This window comes from Scyliorhinus torazame, unplaced genomic scaffold (assembly GCF_047496885.1).
Source record: "Scyliorhinus torazame isolate Kashiwa2021f unplaced genomic scaffold, sScyTor2.1 scaffold_881, whole genome shotgun sequence".
In the NCBI taxonomy this organism is placed as follows: domain Eukaryota; kingdom Metazoa; phylum Chordata; class Chondrichthyes; order Carcharhiniformes; family Scyliorhinidae; genus Scyliorhinus; species Scyliorhinus torazame.
Genome location: NW_027308608.1, coordinates 24,125 through 42,777, shown reverse-complemented (window position 1 = coordinate 42,777; position 18,653 = coordinate 24,125). Strand labels below are relative to the sequence as shown.

Genomic DNA, 18,653 nt, shown 5'->3' with positions numbered 1-18,653 from the left:
CTTTCCAACTCAATGTAATCCATTTGGAGCGTCTCAAAGGGACCACTGGGCAACGGGGTTTGCCCCTTCCCACAAGGGATACCTTTTCCGGTGTTATATTGCTGACAAATCAAACACCGATTACTGATACTTTGGGCGAACCCCTGCATTTTAGGGTGCCACCAAGTGTCCAGCAACAAATCACTAGTCCCCCGAGCCCCACAATGAGTTGCAAAGTGTACACATTCGATGACCCATAAAGCCAGTACATCAGACATACAAGTCTGATGTGCAGGCGTGGTCCATAAAGAGGAAACAGAATCATATGTACAACCTAACCGTTTCCACATTTGTTTATCACTCTCAGGAGCGTCCTCCTGTAACCTTATGACGTCTTGGATGGTTGGCATTGGCTTGTCAGAAGCAGACACATTCATAGTAGATCGTTTAGTCTGACTTAACATTTTAGGCACCATCACTTGCTGAATTTGTGCGGCTGTGCGCGCTGCACAATCTGCTCGTTCATTACCAACGTCAACTGGGGTTGTACCATTCGTGTGGGCAGCACATTTAATAACGGAAATCTGCGCTGGCAGAAGGAGGGCCTGCAGTAGGTCATTAACTAAACCCCGGTGGGATATTTGACCACACATAATCATGTCAGGTTGTTCTGACGAAATGTCACTCAAATCGCCCCTTATTGTGGTAGTTTCCTGAATCAAGGCTAAACAGTCGTGGCCAGGTGCGTCTTCATGGACAGGGGGACCACTAAGAAAACAGGCTGGATTGATAGTGGTACAGTATTTAAATGTCAGACGTGGATTGTTCAAAAGGTATATCTCATACCTATTCTGACGAGCTGCGGTAAGATGCTGACCATTCGCCCCATATCCCTGGCATGGTACTGGTCATGGACCTGACGTGTAATATGAGGGCTTACCGAAGCTGACTGTGGCCATAAATGTGGTGATATTGTAACAAAATCGGCTGTACCTTCTTTTCCCGTGACTGTGGCTGTAACCTTGACTGGCCATTCGGTCTCAAGTAATGGCCGGTATTTGTCCTCCAACTCCCTGTTTCGTCCAGTTCTGTCATAGGCCAGGGTAACGTGATGCAGTGATAGTGGCTGTTCAATGTCTAACGTCCACCACTGGGGGGTGATAGAAATATAGCACTGTTGTCTCATCCTCCTCTTCGCTGATCCACCCACCCAAAGTCACTATATTGGAGCTCCTGCTGGTAAACTACCATTTCTGCCGCTTGTTGGGATCGCAGATCATCCTTTTTCATTACATACTCAGTCTTAACCTTTGTAACTGAGCCTCCTTCTTGGCCTACACCCTCCTTCCAGTAAAATCTGACTGCCCTTGCCATCTGGGAAGGGTCGTTCTCTGTCCAATTCATGTTATTACATTTCACAGCAGTAACCACAGAAGGTGGTAGGCAATGCATTAACATAGCACAGTATTGAGGGGAATTCTGACCAGTTTGATACAGCAAATCGCCTGACTGCCCCCGGTAGATTTCATTAAAACGCCCCAGACATTCCTATGGCTCATCAATCTTCCTAGGTTTTAGGTCTAAGATAACAGAAAGATTTATGGGCCTTTGAAATGTGCTATTCAACGCATTCAAGATCTGTGTCCTTCTTTTCTCTATTTGCTCTCTTTTTTTTTTAAAACTTAAAAATGTTTGAAAATTCAAATTGAATTACTGCAACTTGCAAGCTTAGCTCTGATCTCAACTCAGAACTAAATTTACAATTTGCTTAACACAAACTTGTATAACATTTACAACTTAATTATTTCTTTATCTTAACAATTTTTTCTTTTAACAAGTTTTTTTTCTGTTACATACACATAAGTATTAGAAAAATCAACTATCATAAGTATTAGCAAAATCAATTATCATCTTCAGATTGACACTTTTTAAAATGGTGTCCATGATCTTCTTTAAGTTTCTATTAATCTCCAGATAAAATGAGATAAACCTTATTTCAAGTAAGTAAAATTTAAGATTCTGGCAATTTCAATCAATTGCTTTCGAAAATAATAACTTTTATCAAAGAGGTGGAGAAACCCACTGGTTTCCTTTAATTAATTCAAAACGTAACTTTGCTGGTGTTCACTGACTCAAAGGAAAGGTATCCGATTACACTGCAGACTGTTATCTCAAGGCCTGAGTGAGAAGCACTGTCTGTTTTCAACTCCGCCTGCTGCTGTTAACCCTTTGAGAGACTTCTGCTTCAACCTCACAATCTCAACTAGACCTCGGAACTTTACAGTCCAAGGAGACAATTTTAGCTTAATCAACTATATATTTAAAACACTCACACATAGAGTTGAACCATCTTCAGATTTAAAAACAGTTATACTGGACTGAACCCCCATCTATTGAAGTCCCATCAGCCCCTGAACCCATATAATAGACTGAACCTTTATTATTTAAAGTCTCATCAGCCTCTGAACCCTAATAATAGACTGAACCTTTATTATTTAAGTCACATCAGCCTCTGAACCCCGATAATAGACTGAACCTTTATTATTTAAAGTCACATCAGCCTCTGAACCCCGATAATAGACTGAACCTTTATTATTTAAAGTCACATCAGCCTCTGAACCCCGATAATAGACTGAACCTTTATTATTTAAAGTCCCATCAGCCCAAAACCCTAACCCAAGCCGAAACAACAATATGAAATCCCATCAATTAAAGTGCTAATCCCCAGACTGACCTGTGATTTCGTCGAGGCGGTCTTTCTGTGCCAACCGCGAGTGACCAGACTAATCAGACGATAAGAAGAGGGGAACAATCAATGCTGGTCGTTTTCCATTTCTACATTGAGGGCCCTTTGTTCCCGTCCTCCTGTTCATAATCAGTCTAATTCTGATTTCGCAGTTGGAACAGGATCGCCCAGAGAAATCCCGGTTTTCGGCACCAAATGTTGATCTCCAAATTTCTTTCTCTGTCAGTCTGGCCTCAATAAAAGTTGAGACGGATTCGCACGTAAACAGAAGTTATTTATTTAGCTTGCAAGCTTGAATCATCTTACAGAAATGTAAGAGACATCCAGCCTCTTTCATTCCAGAAAACGACTGAACTAACAGACAAAGAGATCTCTGCAAAATCAGTTCAAATGGTATCAAGTTTCACATACTCGACGGACATAGGTCAGCCTATGTCCCTCCTGACCTGTTCGATCTATTCTGATTGGCTCACTTCCAATCCCTTTCTCTGGCCCCTATCAATGAAGCATCACCCTCATAGACACACCTCTTCCTGCTTTTTCCATGCGGTCTCAAATTCCTTTGTCCCTAACTGCAAAAATCAAAGTGGCTTATTTCTACATTACATTAACTAGTAACTCTAAAGTAACTATTTTATATCACATTCGTCACTACCTGGCCGGCAGGAGATTCATGCTCCTCACTGACCAACGGTCGGTAGCTTTCATGTTCGATAATGCACAGTGGGGCAAGATAAAGAACGATAAGATCTTACGGTGGAGGATTGAGCTCTCCACCTACAACTACGAGATCTTGTATCGTCCCGGGAAGCTCAACGAACCTCCTGATGCCCTTACCCGTGGCACATGTGCCAACGCACAAGTGGACCGACTCCGGAAGCTTCATGATGACTTCTGCCATGCAGGGGTCACTCGTTTCTTCCATTTTATCAAAACCCGCGACCGTCACCAGGAACTGCCAAATCTGGGCGGAGTGCAAGCCGCAGTTCTACCGGCCAGAGAAAGCGCACCTGGTGAAGGCTTCCCGCCCCTTTCAGCGCCTCAGCATGGACTTCAAAGGACCCCTCTCCTCCACCGACCGCAACACGTACTTCTTGAACGTTATTGATGAGTACTCCCGGTTCCCGTTCGCCATCCCCTGTCCCGACATACCGCTGCCACCGTCATTAAAGCTCTCCACAGCATCTTTACCCTGTTTGGTTTCCCCGCCTACGTCCACAGCGATAGGGAGTCCTCCTTCATGACCGACGAGCTGCGTCAATCCCTGCTCAGCAAGGGCATTGCCTCAAGCAGGATGACCAGCTACAACCCCCGGGGAAACGGGCAGGTGGAGAGGGAGAACAGAATGGTTTGGAAGACCGTCCTACTGTCCCTACGGTCCAAGAATCTCCCAGTCTCCCGTTGGCAGGAGGTCCTCCCCGATGCACTCCATTCCATTCGATCACTAGTGTGTACAACGACCAATGAAACACCTCATGAACGTCTCCTTGTCTTCCCTAGGCAGTCCTTCTCCGGGACCTCGCTCCCAACCTGGCTGGCAGCTCCTGGACCCATTCTGCTCCACAAACACGTGCGGGCGCACGAGTCGGACCCGTTGGTCGAGAGGGTACACCTCCTTCATGCTAACCCTCAGTACGCCGATGTGGCGTACCCCGACGGCCGACAGGATACAGTCTCCCTCTGGGACCTGGCGCCCGCTGGATCCCCACCCACACCCTCCTCACCAACCCCACCCACCCTCCCACCGGCGCACCCCACTGCTGCCCCTTTCCCAGGGGGATCGGTCCTTCGACTGGTCCCACCTAGGGGCGATGAAGCTGAAGATGCCACACTCCCGGAGTCACTGATGCCCGGGCCGGAGCCTGCATCACCGCCGAGACTGCGACGATCACAGAGGACGACCAGGGCCTCCGATCGACTAATAGCTTCATTATGAAATGTATCTGTAAAGAAATACCTGTAAATAATTTGTGTGACATGTAAAAAGACAAAACACTGTACCACCGGCGGGTACCGCCATAGCCTCCAACACTGTACAATGCAAGACCACCACGCCCGCCGCACTCTTTTTTTAACAGGGGGTGAATGTGGTAGTCTGTATTAGGGATATTACGGTACCTAGGTTGGAGGTACCTGATACTGTAAGATCATTGGTGTTGGAGGTACCTGAAACTGTAAGATCATTGGTGGAGCCTGCCTGTTGGTTCCTCCCAGAAAGGCAGAGTATAAGAATCTGTGTTTCCCTAGCTGCTGCATTCTGTAGCTGCGCTGCTGGGGGAAACATCTAGTTCAATAAAGCCTTCAATTGTCCTACAATCTCGCATCGGGAGTTATTGATCATGCATCACTACATTAAAGCCTTTTTACATTCTGTTATCAGCTCCAGCAGGGGTGCAAGGTCAAAGAAAATCGGCGACCAAGAAACAACTGTAATTCCAACACAGCCGTGTCCTATTTTTTTCTTCATTAATTAAAGCCACAAACGCACAAGTCTCCAGTTAATTGATCTACAGTGTTTTCTATCAAGCTTTCACCTCCAGCACCGCACAGCCTCCCCTCAATGATCCTCCCTCGCACCCTGACAATATTCAGCCCTCTCACCCCAGGTCAATGCTTAATCTCCCACTCATCACCTCACACTCCTCGACAATGCTGATTCTTTCAATATCAGCAGGATACAAGCCAGGGGTTCAGGGAGGTGCGGAGGGGGGTGAGTATTGTCGGGAAATTGTGAGCCGGGAGGGAGATGAACATTGCTGGGGTGGTGAAGTGCTTTTACACTGCAGCTGATTAACTAAGAGTTACGCTGCTCAACAGACTTTACACCTGCTATGAAAAGCTGTAAGTAATTCTGTGTAGAAAACAGTGCAAGTTTTCAGCTCAAGTCTTTGTGGTTCTGGCCATCTCAAGCTACTGTCACAGAGAATTACTGAGCAGTCCATGCTGGGTAAAGCAGACAATCAGAAGTTACATTTTTCTCTATAAGTACTGTGGACTATGCATCTTGAGAGTTGCTCAGGAACATCAGCGACTTGAGTTGAGTCAGAAGCCTCTCCCCATGTTAAAAGCTCTAAACTACGCCGAGAACCCGGGTTTGATCCCGGCCCCGGGTCACTGCCCGTGTGGAGTTGCACATTCTGCCCGTGTCTGCGTGGGTCTCACCCCCTCAACCCAAAGATGTGCAGGGTGGGTCAATTGGCCACGCTAGAAGAAAAGATTTGGGCACTTTAAATTTATTTTTAAAAAAGCTCTGAACTAATAAGTTGGGAGGTTTGACTCTGTGAAATTGTGGAAAGTGGATGTTAGCGAGGTGGTAGCCTTTTTCACATCTCTCACTATTTTGAAGCTCAGCATTGAAGCTGATGGAACTAAATTTGGGAGAATTGTAAAATCGGCTGCCAAATTGCTAACACCTGTTTTACACAATCACTAGAAGCCAAGAAGCCAGTTTGTCTTGGTAACTGCAAAATATACCAATAATAAGACTTCCAGCAACAGAGAAAAATATGTAATGCTATACAGACATAAAATAAAGTATTTGCCCTTCTTCCTTCTTAGTCTATGATTAACAGTTATGGGGACTTGAGGTTACTTCCTTTATCATTTATAGTGAAACAAATGATTCCAAATTCTGCAACTGTATTTCATGGGATAGGTAGGAGGTTCATGCATTTTGCTAAAGTGTAGGATGTATTGGAGTGGAATGGTAATCTATGACACATGGCAGCAAATTTTCATTGTAACTGCCTCAGAATAATTGACAGTATAGATTGCCCAACCTTTATAAAACTGAAATCAATGGAATAAAATTCAGGTAGCTGCTATAACATGGATGTTATTTGATTCGCAGATTGCAACTTGAACAATGAGGATGAATATCTACTTTCAGTATGTTTTATTTTTGTGTAAATCAACTTAACCTTATGTTTCAGATGAACATTAAAACCATTCAACGCACTACAAGAGACACATTGCTGAGAGGAATTATGCGATTGTTGCAACCTCAGTTTGAAAGATTTAGCACCACAGATTATGTTGAGTGGTTTCAGACCAAATTATACTTGTTGCTGCCCAGTATCACAACCAAGGAGCTGGCCGCTATACCTAGAAATATATCATGTGAATCATTTCAAGCCATGTGAGTATTAAGTTCACATTACACAAGTTTTTTTGACGGGTAATCTTCTCAGTTTCAGCCACAAGAAATGAATACACTGACCATGTATGTTTGAACAAATCGGTTTGATGGTGATCCGTTCTGCAAAATATTAATTTAATGCTTTTAGGATCTTATTTATATTGAATGTTTATGTTGATCTTGACTTTTTTTAATAGTGTAAAGCTGAGTGATAGCAAATAAGAGGCCAATGTGTTGTGTTCCAAAAAAGTTGGGAATGGGTGCAGGAATCAGAAAAACTGCAGGACAGGAAATTTGAACTGCAGGACAGGAAACTTTCCATATGCGGTCGTGGCACTGCACGTATGCTCTGTGATGTCCGGGACACCGTTTACAGCCAAGGAGAAATTGTTTTTTTTGATGTCCCGCAGTATTTTCATAGATGGGTTTTGTAAAACTCCCTCGTAAATCTCCCTCGTAAGAGAGTTCAGGGAACCTTGGAGGATATTTGCTGAGGCATTTGAATAATTCTGACCTGTTTTAAGTGTTTTGTTAACTTCAAATATCATTATTAGAATGATTTATCATAGAGCTCTGTTCTGCAAAAATAACTTAATCATTCTTATATTGACCAGCATTGTGTAACTGTTGAGGTGCATTAGAGTTTTAACATTTGAAAAACATTTAACTTTTAACATTTGAAAAAGTGCTACTATGCATTCAAAACAATAGACAATTATGCTTTAGAACTCTAGTGAAATGATTTAAAGTGATTAAAATGTGTACATGGTTGAGTTTCAAAATGTGTACAGTACTAATTGGCCTGCTACTTTGATCTAGGGAAATAAAACTGCCATCTGCTCCCAGAATTCTTTGAATGACTGGCCATCTGGTGTAGCTTAGAAAAAACAGAGCCATCTATTTTTAAATAGATTCCATTGTCGGGGTTGTAATGGTATGATTTATCAGCTGAGCCCATTATGAATACATGGTTGAGTTTCGAAAGCTTAGAACAACATAGCTCAACAGAGAGTTATGTACTCTGTTTGATAGTTTTAAGAAGGTATTAAAGGATTTTCTGTCTTTTGAAATTTCTGAATCAATGTTTGTTTTCAGAACTGGATGATCACATGAGGTTATAATATTTTTTCACTGGGCCTGGAGATTTTCTTAAGATTTTCTTAGCTGTGTGTGTTTGAGTGATAGTTCTATTAGATGCTTAGAGATTTAATTAAAATTTTCAGGTCCATTTCAAGAGCTTGCTATTGCCTTTACATGGCTCCTAAAGTCCATCTATAGTGGATGAGTAGCTATGGAGGATACATTGGAGATATGTTGGGGCACTGAAGGCATCAGAATGATGTGAAGATCTAGGCCCATGTCCCCAAGAACATATTATGGGTAGCACAGTGGTTAGCACTGATGCCTCACAGCGCCAGGGACCATGGTTCAATTCCTGTCTTGGGTCACTTTGTGGAGTTTGCATGCTGATTAGGTGAATTGACCATGCAAAATTGTTTTGATTATCATAGAATTTACAGTGCAGAAGGAGGCCATTCGACGCATCAAGTCTGCACCGGCTCTTGGAAAGAGCACCCTACCCAAGGTCAACACCTCCACCCTATCCCCATAACCCAGTAACCCCACCCAACACTAAGGGCAATTTTGGACACTAAAGGCAATTTATCATGACCAATCCACCTAACCTGCACATCTTTGGACTGTGGGAGGAAACCGGAGCGCCCGGAGGAAACCCACGCACAGACGGGGAGGATGTGCAGACTCCGCACAGACTGTGACCCAAGCCGGAATCGAACCTGGGACCCTGGAGCTGTGAAGCAATTGTGCTATCCGCAATGCTACCGTGCTGTTCAAAGATGTGCAGGTTAGGGGGGGTTATGGGAATAGGGGCAGAGAGTGGGTGCTCTTTCAGAGGACCGGTGCAGACTTGATGGGCCAAATAGCCTCCTTCTGCACTGAAAGAATTATATGGTTAACCGCCAGAGACCTTCTAAACAGCCTACATCTTGCACCTGCCTTAGGCCTACTGAGGTAAGTGGCAGGCTCAAACCTTGACCTCCAAGTTTCTAGGTTTGTGTTGGCAAAATTTGTGTTTCCTGAACACAAGATGAAAATCTAACTCCAGAAGTCTGTTTTACATCCTGCCCAATTTTTAGTTCCACTGAAGGTTGATGAAATTAGCAACGAGGTAAAATGGTCAGTGCAAGTTGGAAGGCCACGGATAGAACAGTTGACGGCCTTCATCAGGGAAGAGTTCCGTCATCTTTATTTCAAAGAAGATTGTTAAAATTATATTTTGAGAGATGTATTTTGAGCACCGGGATCACTAACAGTAGCTCAAACTAGTTGATCAATACAGAAGAAATCTTGGTTGCAAAACTGGGCATCACTGGCTTTGGCTACAGGAGCCTGGAAATGATCAAAATGTCTGCATGGCTGCACCCATCAACATGTTAGGAGCTAGAAGAATGCAGAGTAGGCAGACTGTGATGGTAAATAATGTGTGACACTGGGTTGGCTCCTGACATGCATTACAGATGCCTGGTCAGATCCTAACAGTGGCTAAGATTTTGGACCAGAAGCACAACGTTATTTACATTTTTAAGACTGTGTGGAAAGATCTTTGCTCCAGGAGTGATTAGGTAAGAAATAGGGCATTGTTATTTTTCCAACACCACTTTATTAAAACAAAAGAAAATCAATATTTGAAATAATTTTAAAAATAAACTTCAAACCTAACAAGATCAGACTACATGTATCTCTTAACCCTAACACACGATTTCCCATTTAACAGCACGTAAAATGAACATGCAGCTCTCAACTCCACTTATGCAGGCAGGCAAAAGTTATACTTTGATATCTCCAGTGGCTTTCCAAATCCTTCTGCTCCCCCTGTTCAAACAGGATTCTTTTATCTCTCTAAGCTCTGCCAGCCCCTCAAAGATGGTTCTGTCCCTGCATGTCCAGACTTGAACTTTTCATCGCTATTTGGGCTTTTGATTGCCCACTCCCCTTTACACAAAACAGGGTCATGCTATGAATGTGCAATTAACAAACAACTAACCGACACAAGAGGCCATCAGACTCTCTAATGGGAGAATAACTGGTCAGACCACAGTGTCCGAGAAGATAATGGACCTTGAGTGATCCGCCCCAGCTAAAGAGGGGTATCTAGTTCATTTCTATTAACAGGTTTAAGTAGAGTGGACAATGTAACTCAGGCCAGGTGTGGGCGTATAGCTCTTACTCAGTGCTAGCAGTTTTACCCTCCGTCTGTTAACCCCTAAATTGCCCACGACATCTTTGATCTAAATCCTATCATCTCTTTATCGTAACACCTGTCACTTGGATATCGCAGGTTCTTTTAATGCCTTATTTTAAACGAGTACAGCTGAACACATGCTCACTTGCATTAAGAAACCACCCACACCCCCTTTGATACCCGGACACCCAGTCATATTTTTATCATGGACCTTGAGACTTCCGGTGGCGGCCATGGTGTGAGGTCGCACACAGGGCAACTCCTGCTTTAAGGTGTAGAAAAGAGCTCTTTTTACCTGAAAAAGGTTGTAAATTCAATGGAAAAGCTGAAGGTCAGAGGAGACATTCCCCCCGGGAGCGTTGTGCCTGCTGGTTACCAAATCCGGCAGAAAGTGAAAGACCTGGCCAAGGAGTTGGAAGAGACCAGTGGCACAGCAGCTATTGGAAAGATGGCAGAGGGGGAACGGTCGTGCAAGATGGAAAGCCACAGATAGAACAGTTGACGGCCTTCATCAGGGAAGAGTTCCGTCATCAGAGGAAGAAGATGCAGGATAGATCGAAGGCCATCGAAAAGGCTGCGGAACTCCTGAAGGGCTCAATGGAGAGGGTGATAAGATGTCCGGAGGCACAAGGGTCACAGATCCGGGAGATGGAGAGGGTAATGTCAGAACACAATGATCGAGTGGTGGAACTGGAAGCGGAGGGGGGCTCTTAGGAGACCTTTACAAATGTCTGAGAGCAAAGGTGGAGGAGCAGGAAAACAGGTCGAGAAGACAGAATTTGCGCATAGTCGGCCTGCCTGAAGAAGTGGCAGATACGAGTGCCACAAGGTACTTTGAGAATGCTGGTGGCGGAGGGGGCGCTGGACAAGGCCCCAGACGTGGATAGAGCGCACAGGTCTCTGAGGCAGAAGCCACGAGCTGTGAGGCCGCATGGGCCGTGATCGTGAGACTCCACAAGTTTGTGGCGAAACAGAAGATCCTGCAGTGAACCAGGTAGAAGCAGAACTGTGAATGGGAGGGGAACAAGGTCCGAATATACCAGGACATTGGAGCTGAACTGCCTAAACGGTGTGTGGGGTTCAACAGGACCAAGGCGGTGCTGTATTAACGGCAGATCAGGTTTGGGGTGCTCCACCTGGCGAAACTATGGGTGACTTATGAGGGCCAAGGAATATTAATTTGAGACCCCCAAAAGCGGCCAATGACTTCATCAAGGAGCTTAAACTGGGGGAAAACTTTTGGGATACAGAGGTGCTGGCACTCTAGAACAATGGAGAATAAGGGTAGAGCAGCGGTTGGAGGGAGGAGGGGCTTTTTTCTTTTCCTCCAAGATGGAGGGTTTTTCTTTTTGTTGGTGAGTTGACAATGGGTAATAGGAGTGAAAAGTTTGTAAGGGGACCACCCCCCCCCCCCCCCCCCCAACACACACACACGGACCTCTTGCTACTCTGGCTGTGTTTTTCTGTTTGTCTGTCTTTGGGGGATGTGACCTGTGGATTGAGATGTGTCTTTGTTTGGGGGGAGGAGGAGGATTTTCACGCAGAGCCTTCTACGTGGAACAAAAAGAGGAGGGTGTGGGAGGGGTGGGGAGGGGTCAGTAGGAGGAGCCTTTGGTTAGGAGTTGCCACACTGACGGGTTATGCTGGTGAACGGAAGTGAGGTGGGAGAGAAGGCCACAAGAGAAGGAGGGGGAGGGGTGGGGGAGATGCGACGCGGCAGGGTTGGAGAAGAAGCGTGGTCAGGGGCAGAGAAGGGGGCCATCTTGGGTGGGCCGGGTACAGAGTGAAATTAATGAGGGTTGAGCTGAAAGGGGAGGATAGCGGATGGAGAGGGGAATGGAGGCACTAGCCTCCGGTAAAGCTTATAACATGGACTTAATGCAAGGGCTTAATGGACCGGTGAAAAGATCTCAGGTATTTGCGCACCTAAGGAGTTTAAAGGAGGAGGTGGTCTTTCTGCAGGAGATGCACCTCCATGTGAAGGACCAGGTCAGCCTGAGAAAGGGATAGGTGGGTCAGGTGTTCCAATCGGGGTTTGATTTAAAGTTGTGGGGTGTGGCCATTCCGATGAACAAACAAACGGGGTTTGTGAGCAAGAAGGAAGTGAGGGTTCAGGGTGGAAGATATGTGATGATGAGCGGGGTATTGGAGGGGGCACCAGTTGTATTGGTGAACGTGTATGCACCGAATTGGGACGATGTAGGTTTTATGAAGGGGCTGCTGGCAGCGATCCCGGACTTGGCCACATACCAGTTAATCATGGGGGGAGATTTTAATTGTGTCCTAGAGCCGAGAGTAGATAGATCGAGCCCTAGGCCAATGGGTAAGGTACGAATGGCAAAGGAGCCTGGAGGGTTCATGGAAAGGATGGGTATGGTGGACGTTTTAAGATCCGGGGGGGGGGGGGGGGGGGAAAGGGAGTACTCCTTTTTTTCACATGTTTATAGGGTGTATTCAAGAATCAACTTTTTTGTGGGGAGCCGGGAGGTTTTGGTAAGGTTGGAGGAGGCAGAGTCTGTGGGGATAGTAATCTCGGACCATGGGCCTCATTGGCTGGAGATTTGGCTTACCTCGGGACAAGAGCAGAAACCAGGATGGAGGTTCTATTCAGGGTGTTGGCAGATAGAGGGTTTTGTGATAAAGTGCGGGCTATGATTAAAGATTATGTAGAATTGAACCAAAATGGGGGAGTGTCGACGGCCACCTTTTGGGAAGCACTAAAGGTGGTGGTCCGAGGGGCGATTATCTCGTTCAAGGCACATATGGATAGGGAAAGGAAGGAGGAGTATGAGCAGTTAATGAACAAGATAGTTGAGGGAGATAGGGAGTACTCGAGGGCGCCCACCACGGAGAGATTGGTGAGTAGGAAAAGGTTGCAGGGGCAATTTGATAGGTTGGCGACGGGAAGGGCGGTAGGTCAGTTGGGCAGGGCAAGGTGGGGGGGGTGCAGTATGAACATGGGGAGAAGGCGAGTTGAATGTTAGCACATCAGCTATAGAGGCAGGCTGCACCCCGGGAAATATTGAAGATATGGGGCGGGATTCACCTTCGTGCCGGCCATTGCGGAGGCTTACACGGCCGGCGCGTAGGAACAGAGTGCCCCCACGGGACAGGCCCGCCCGCGGATCGGTGGGCCCTGACCACGGGCCAGGCCACCGTGGGGACTTTGAACTGCACAGGGGAACAAGACAGGAGTGACTGCTGTCGCCGCAGTTGTTTGCGCTGGTCATGGAGCCTCTGGCAATGGCTCTGAGGGGGTCAACCGAGTGGCAAGGGGGAGTAGGGAACATCAGGTATGGTTAAATGCAGATGACATGCTATTGTACTTATCGGACCCACTGGAGAGCATGGGAAGGATCATGGGCCTGTTGGGGAAGTTCAGTGTGTTCTCGGGATGTAAATTAAACGTAGGGAAAAGTGAAGTGTGCCCGGTGAACGAGCTGGGTCGGCGAGCCAACCTAGGAGGGTTGGGGATTCAGGTAGCGAGAGAGCGGGCGATTGTGACATAAGTTAATTGATTTGGTGCCTGATATGCCATTTGGATCACACTGATCCTGTTAATATCCTCGTTTAAATATGTACAGCTGGACAGGTGGTATATACAATGTGCCTTTAAAGGCTTGCAGTAATATAGCTGAAAGAACTATCCTGCCATGGGATCTGTTGATCCAATAAAATATAGTTGACAAACCTATAGCAATCGAGCAATGTAAGCGAATACACTTTGAAAGCAAGGATAAAGAAACACTGGGTAAGATTTTATGAGGGGATCCTCTACTTTGGATCAAAATTCCTGAATGCAGGACTTCCTTTTTGCCAAAATAAATTCCAGCATTAATATTCAGGAATGCTACTGCAGAACACAAAGGAAGACAAGAGGATGTGAAAGGGCGTGAAAGTCCCCCAAAATGGCAGACATGCTCCAACTAAATACTTTGGGCTGAACTTTATAGGGAAATGTGGTCCCCCACAGGAGTCAGGAACAGGCTGACCCCCAGCTGGCCCCTGAGCCATTTAATGCCTGTCGGGTCTTTAAGTCATAGTACGCCTGTGCGGTGATTATACATTGACATCAACAATGCCTCCCGTCTGGACAGGTACCTAATTCTGTGGATAGAAGACCTATATGTGAAGTTAGCTGCAGTCCTTTTCCCAGTTCGGGATAAGCCACCCCCTTCTCCAGCTGGAGCTGGATGCCGATTCCAGACTTTTCATCACTATTAATACCCACAGGAGCCCCAATGAATACACAACACTGCTGTTTGGACTGTCATCGGCTTGCGCAATGTTTCAGCGCACTATGGAGAACATCCTGAGAGGGCTATCACATATGGCGGTCTACTTGGACAACACCCTGGAGAAAGCACGCAGCTGAGCAATCTGGAGTAAGTCCTCTGCTGGTTTTCTGAGATGGGTGTCCGCCTCAAGAGGAGATGTGCGTTTCCTATACTAAAGAAGTTACATACTTGTGGTATCGTGTGGACTGGAACGGATTACACCCAGTAGAGGAGAAGGTGTGGGTGATCAGACAAGCCCCAACTCTAGAAAACGCAGCATTACAGTCGTTCTTAGATCTCCTAAACTATTACGGGAAATTTATTCCGGGCCAAGCGACCATCCTCACTTCTCTGCACACATTGCTCAAGGATCACCAAGAATGGTCCTGGGGGGTGCCTCAGGAGGAAGCTTTTGCCAGAGTGAAGCAGCAGCTAATTGTTGTCTGGATTATTGACACAATCAGACTCTTCCAAGCATCTTTTGGAGGAGATGTGTGATGCCTCGCCTTACGGAATTGGAACTATATTGTCCCACCACATGGCTGGTGGAAGAGAAAGGCCTATAGAATTTGCATCAAGGACATTGGCCACTGCAGAACATAATTACTCTTTGATAGAAAAGGTCTAACCGCTGTATTCACAGTGAAGAAATTTAATCAGTACGTGCAGTAGCTAGTCACTGTGAAATGGAAGAAGAGCATCAGAGCTGTGAGTATAATAAACTTACCCTGGGGATTTAAGGCCTAGTCACCGGGGAACGGAGCTGGAGCAGAACCAGAGAGACAGAACATCTGAGCTGTGAGTAGAAATGACTTGCCTCGGGGATTTCGCTGAAACAGAAAGAATTTGAAAAAGTAATGCCACAGGAAAGCTGTGACCTGATTGGCATGACTACACTGATAAAATCAGCTCTAAATTTGAAAACTGCTTATCTCAATAAAGTAGAAATGGCTGGGCAGGTGATGTGCCGTAGCTGCATGATGAGGGAGTTGGTAAATCCCATTACGAGCTGCAGTAACCACATCTGCAGCAAATGTTTGGAGCTGAAGAAATTTCGACTCAGAGTTGATTAGCTAGAGGCTGAGCTTTGGCCACTGCGGCACATCAGGGAGGGGGAGATTTCCCTGGATGCTTTGTTTCAGGAGGCAGTCACACCCCATCGATTAAGTATCTCAAATTCAGCCAATAGTTAGGTCAGCAGGGTATGATTGCAAGTGAGGCAGATAGCGGGGTCAAGAATTTCAACAGGGAGGAGCCTCAGCTCTTGACCTTGTCCAACAAGGTACTTGTTCCCTGTGTGGATGAGGAAAAGGACTGTAGGGAGGATGTTCAAGCTGACCCACTGAACCATGGTGCAGGAGGCCATTAAGCGGAGGGAGCAAAAAGACAAGTGGTAGGGGTTTCCATAATTTGGTGAACTGATAGCATCCTTTGTAAACAGAGATGCTATATTGCCCACCTAGTGCCAGGGTGAGGGACATCTCTAACTGGCTTGAAAGGATATTGGCGAGGGAGGGGGAGGAACTGTTGAGGTCTGCGTTGTGACAAACATATTAGGCAAGACTAGGAAAGTAGTCCCCCTGGACTGGAAAATTGTATTTGTCACTCCACTTTTAAGAAGAGTGAGAGGAGGAAACCAGGGAATTACAGACCAGTTAACCTAACATCTAAGGTGGCAAAATTGCTTGAGTCTATAGTCATGGATAAGGGTATCGAACACCTCGAAAAACTTTGGTTGATTTTGGGAGAGCCAGCATGGATTCGTGAAGGGAAAGTCACACCTTACTAATTTTTTTGAAATTTTTGAAGAGATGACTAAGGTAGCAGACAGGGCAATGTCCATGGATGTTATTTAGATGGACTTCCAGAAGACATTTGATAAAGTCCCACATGAGACACATGAGGTGGAGGCCCATGGAGTTGAGGGCACATTATTGACATAGTTACGAGATTGGTTAAGTGGCAGGCGGCCGGGTATGGGGATAATGGGTAATTGCTCTAATTGGCAGGAGGTGACTACTGATGTAACACGGGGATCTGTGTTGGGGCCTCAATTATTCATTAATGACTTGGATGATGGCATAGAAAGTCATATATCCAAATTTGTTGATGATATAAACTTAGATGGCACTGTAGACATCCAAGGTGATAGCATAAAATTGCAAGGAGACACTGACAGACTAGGTGAATGGGCAAAGTTATGGCTATGAATTTAATATAAGCAAGAGTGAGGTTATCCAATTTGGATGAAAAAAAGCATAGAGCAGAGTACGTCCTAGATGGAAAGAGGTTAGGTATAGCAGATGGTCAGTGACTTGGGTTCAGGTGGATAGATCCTTAAAATGTTACAAACAAGTAGAGAAAAGAATCAAAAACACTAATGGAATGCTAGCCTTTATATCTGGAGGATTGGAGTATAAAGACATACAAATGATGCTGCAGCCATACAAAACCCTAGTTCGACCCCATTTGAGCATTGTGAGCAGTTCTGGGCACCACATCTTCAGAAGGATATTTTGGCCTTGGAGGGAGTGCAACGTAGGTTTACAAAAATGATACCTGGACTACAGTGGTTAAGTTATGAAGAGACATTACACAAATTAGGCCTGTTTTCACTAGAATTTAAAAGGTTAAGGGGTGATCTGATCGAAGAATTTAAAATATTAACAGGAGAGGTAAAGATAAACTATTTCCACTGGTTGGAGATTCTAAAACTAGGGGGCATAGTCTAAAGATTAGGACTAGACCATTCAGGAGATTTAGGAAGCACTTCTTCATTCAAGAGGTTTGGAACTCTCTCCACAAACAGCAGTTGAAGCTAGAACAGTTGTTAATTTTAAATCCGAGATAAAGGGATATGGACCAAAGGCAGGTAAATGGAGTTGCGCCACAGATCAGCCATAATCTCATTAAATGGTGGGACAGGCTTGAGGGGCTGAAATAGCCCGATCCTGTTTATGTGTATGGGTGTCGATTCGTTATTGTGATGGACCACATGCTATTGCTGGGGCTTTTTAAAGAGGTCAAGGTGATCCCATCAATAGCGTCCACCCAGATTTAGTGATGAACCCTGTGCTGGCAGCATATGAGTACACCATAGGAAATTGCCCAGGCACGCAAATTGTGAACGTGTTGAACAGGTTCCCGCTTCTGGCATGCCCCCCATGTCAACTAAGTTGACAAAGCCTTTTCGTCACTAACTTTGTAGACACTTTGCAGGTCACTGGACAAAGATACGCCACATCATCTTAAACGGGGGCCTGCAAGGGAAGCTGCCTGCATAACTATCGGCCTTTCAAGCCAAAATGCTGGAGCTCAGTGTAAAAGACAACATCCTTCTGTGTGGGGCTCGCATTGAATGAAATGAAATGAATGAAAACCGCGTATTTTCACAAGTAGGCTTCAAATGAGTTTACTGTGAAAAGCCCCTAGTCGCCACATTCTGGCGCCTGTTCGGGGAGGCTGGTACGGAATGTCTACAGTGCCATCTAAGTTTATATCATCATCAAATTTGATGATATAATGTCATGGTGCCATTCCAGGGCAGTGACGCCACGTTCTGCACAATGGACATTGGGTGGGGGTGTCAAAAATGAAAATGCTAGCCTGCAGTTGTGTGGTGGCCAGGTCTGGATTATTCGATCAAACGACTGGCCCAACAGTGCACCACATGCCAGGAAGAGCAGAAACTCCCACCTGCCATCCCGTTACATCTGTGGGAATGACCAGGCCGACCTTGGGTGTGCCTACATGCTGATTTTGCTGGACCTTTCCAAGGATTACTTCTCATGTTTGAAGCCCATTCCAAATGGCTGGAAGTCCATCGGATGTTGTCCACCACATTGAAGGTTACGGTTGAGAATCTCAGGCTCTCCTTTAGCACCCATGGCATTCCAGAGGTGCTGGTCAGACAATGGCACCCCATTCACCAGCAAAGAGTTCGAGCAATTTTGAAAGCAATAGGGCTGCGAGTGAGTGGTGCGTTCAAGATGGGTCTGAAGAAGGAGATCACGGGGTCCTTGGAGCCGTAACTGGCAAGATTTATGTTCAGCTATCGGATCACACCATAGAACAATTGAAAACTTGTCCCAAGTCACTGATTTACTCAAAACTTTAATTCAAGCAATATCGAATCATGCATTGGAATATGCTGCCAGAGAGTGTGTGGCAACAGAGTCAATCGTGGTTTTGAAAACGGAAATGGATAAACACCTTGTCATAATATACACCAGTATATCATGGTGCAGACAC

At 45.6% G+C, this 18,653-nt stretch overlaps 1 protein-coding gene across 1 annotated transcript in view; it reads left to right on the top strand.

The window, feature by feature from the left end:
- The window catches only part of LOC140406810 (uncharacterized), a gene marked incomplete at its 3' end in the record, with an annotated part of 77,575 nt that overhangs the window by 36,124 nt on the left and 22,798 nt on the right, over positions 1–18,653 (top strand). The window contains exon 7 of the mRNA XM_072494713.1: positions 6,658–6,863. Within this exon, the coding sequence (XP_072350814.1) occupies positions 6,658–6,863 (206 nt within the window). The remainder of the gene's footprint in view (positions 1–6,657; positions 6,864–18,653) is intronic.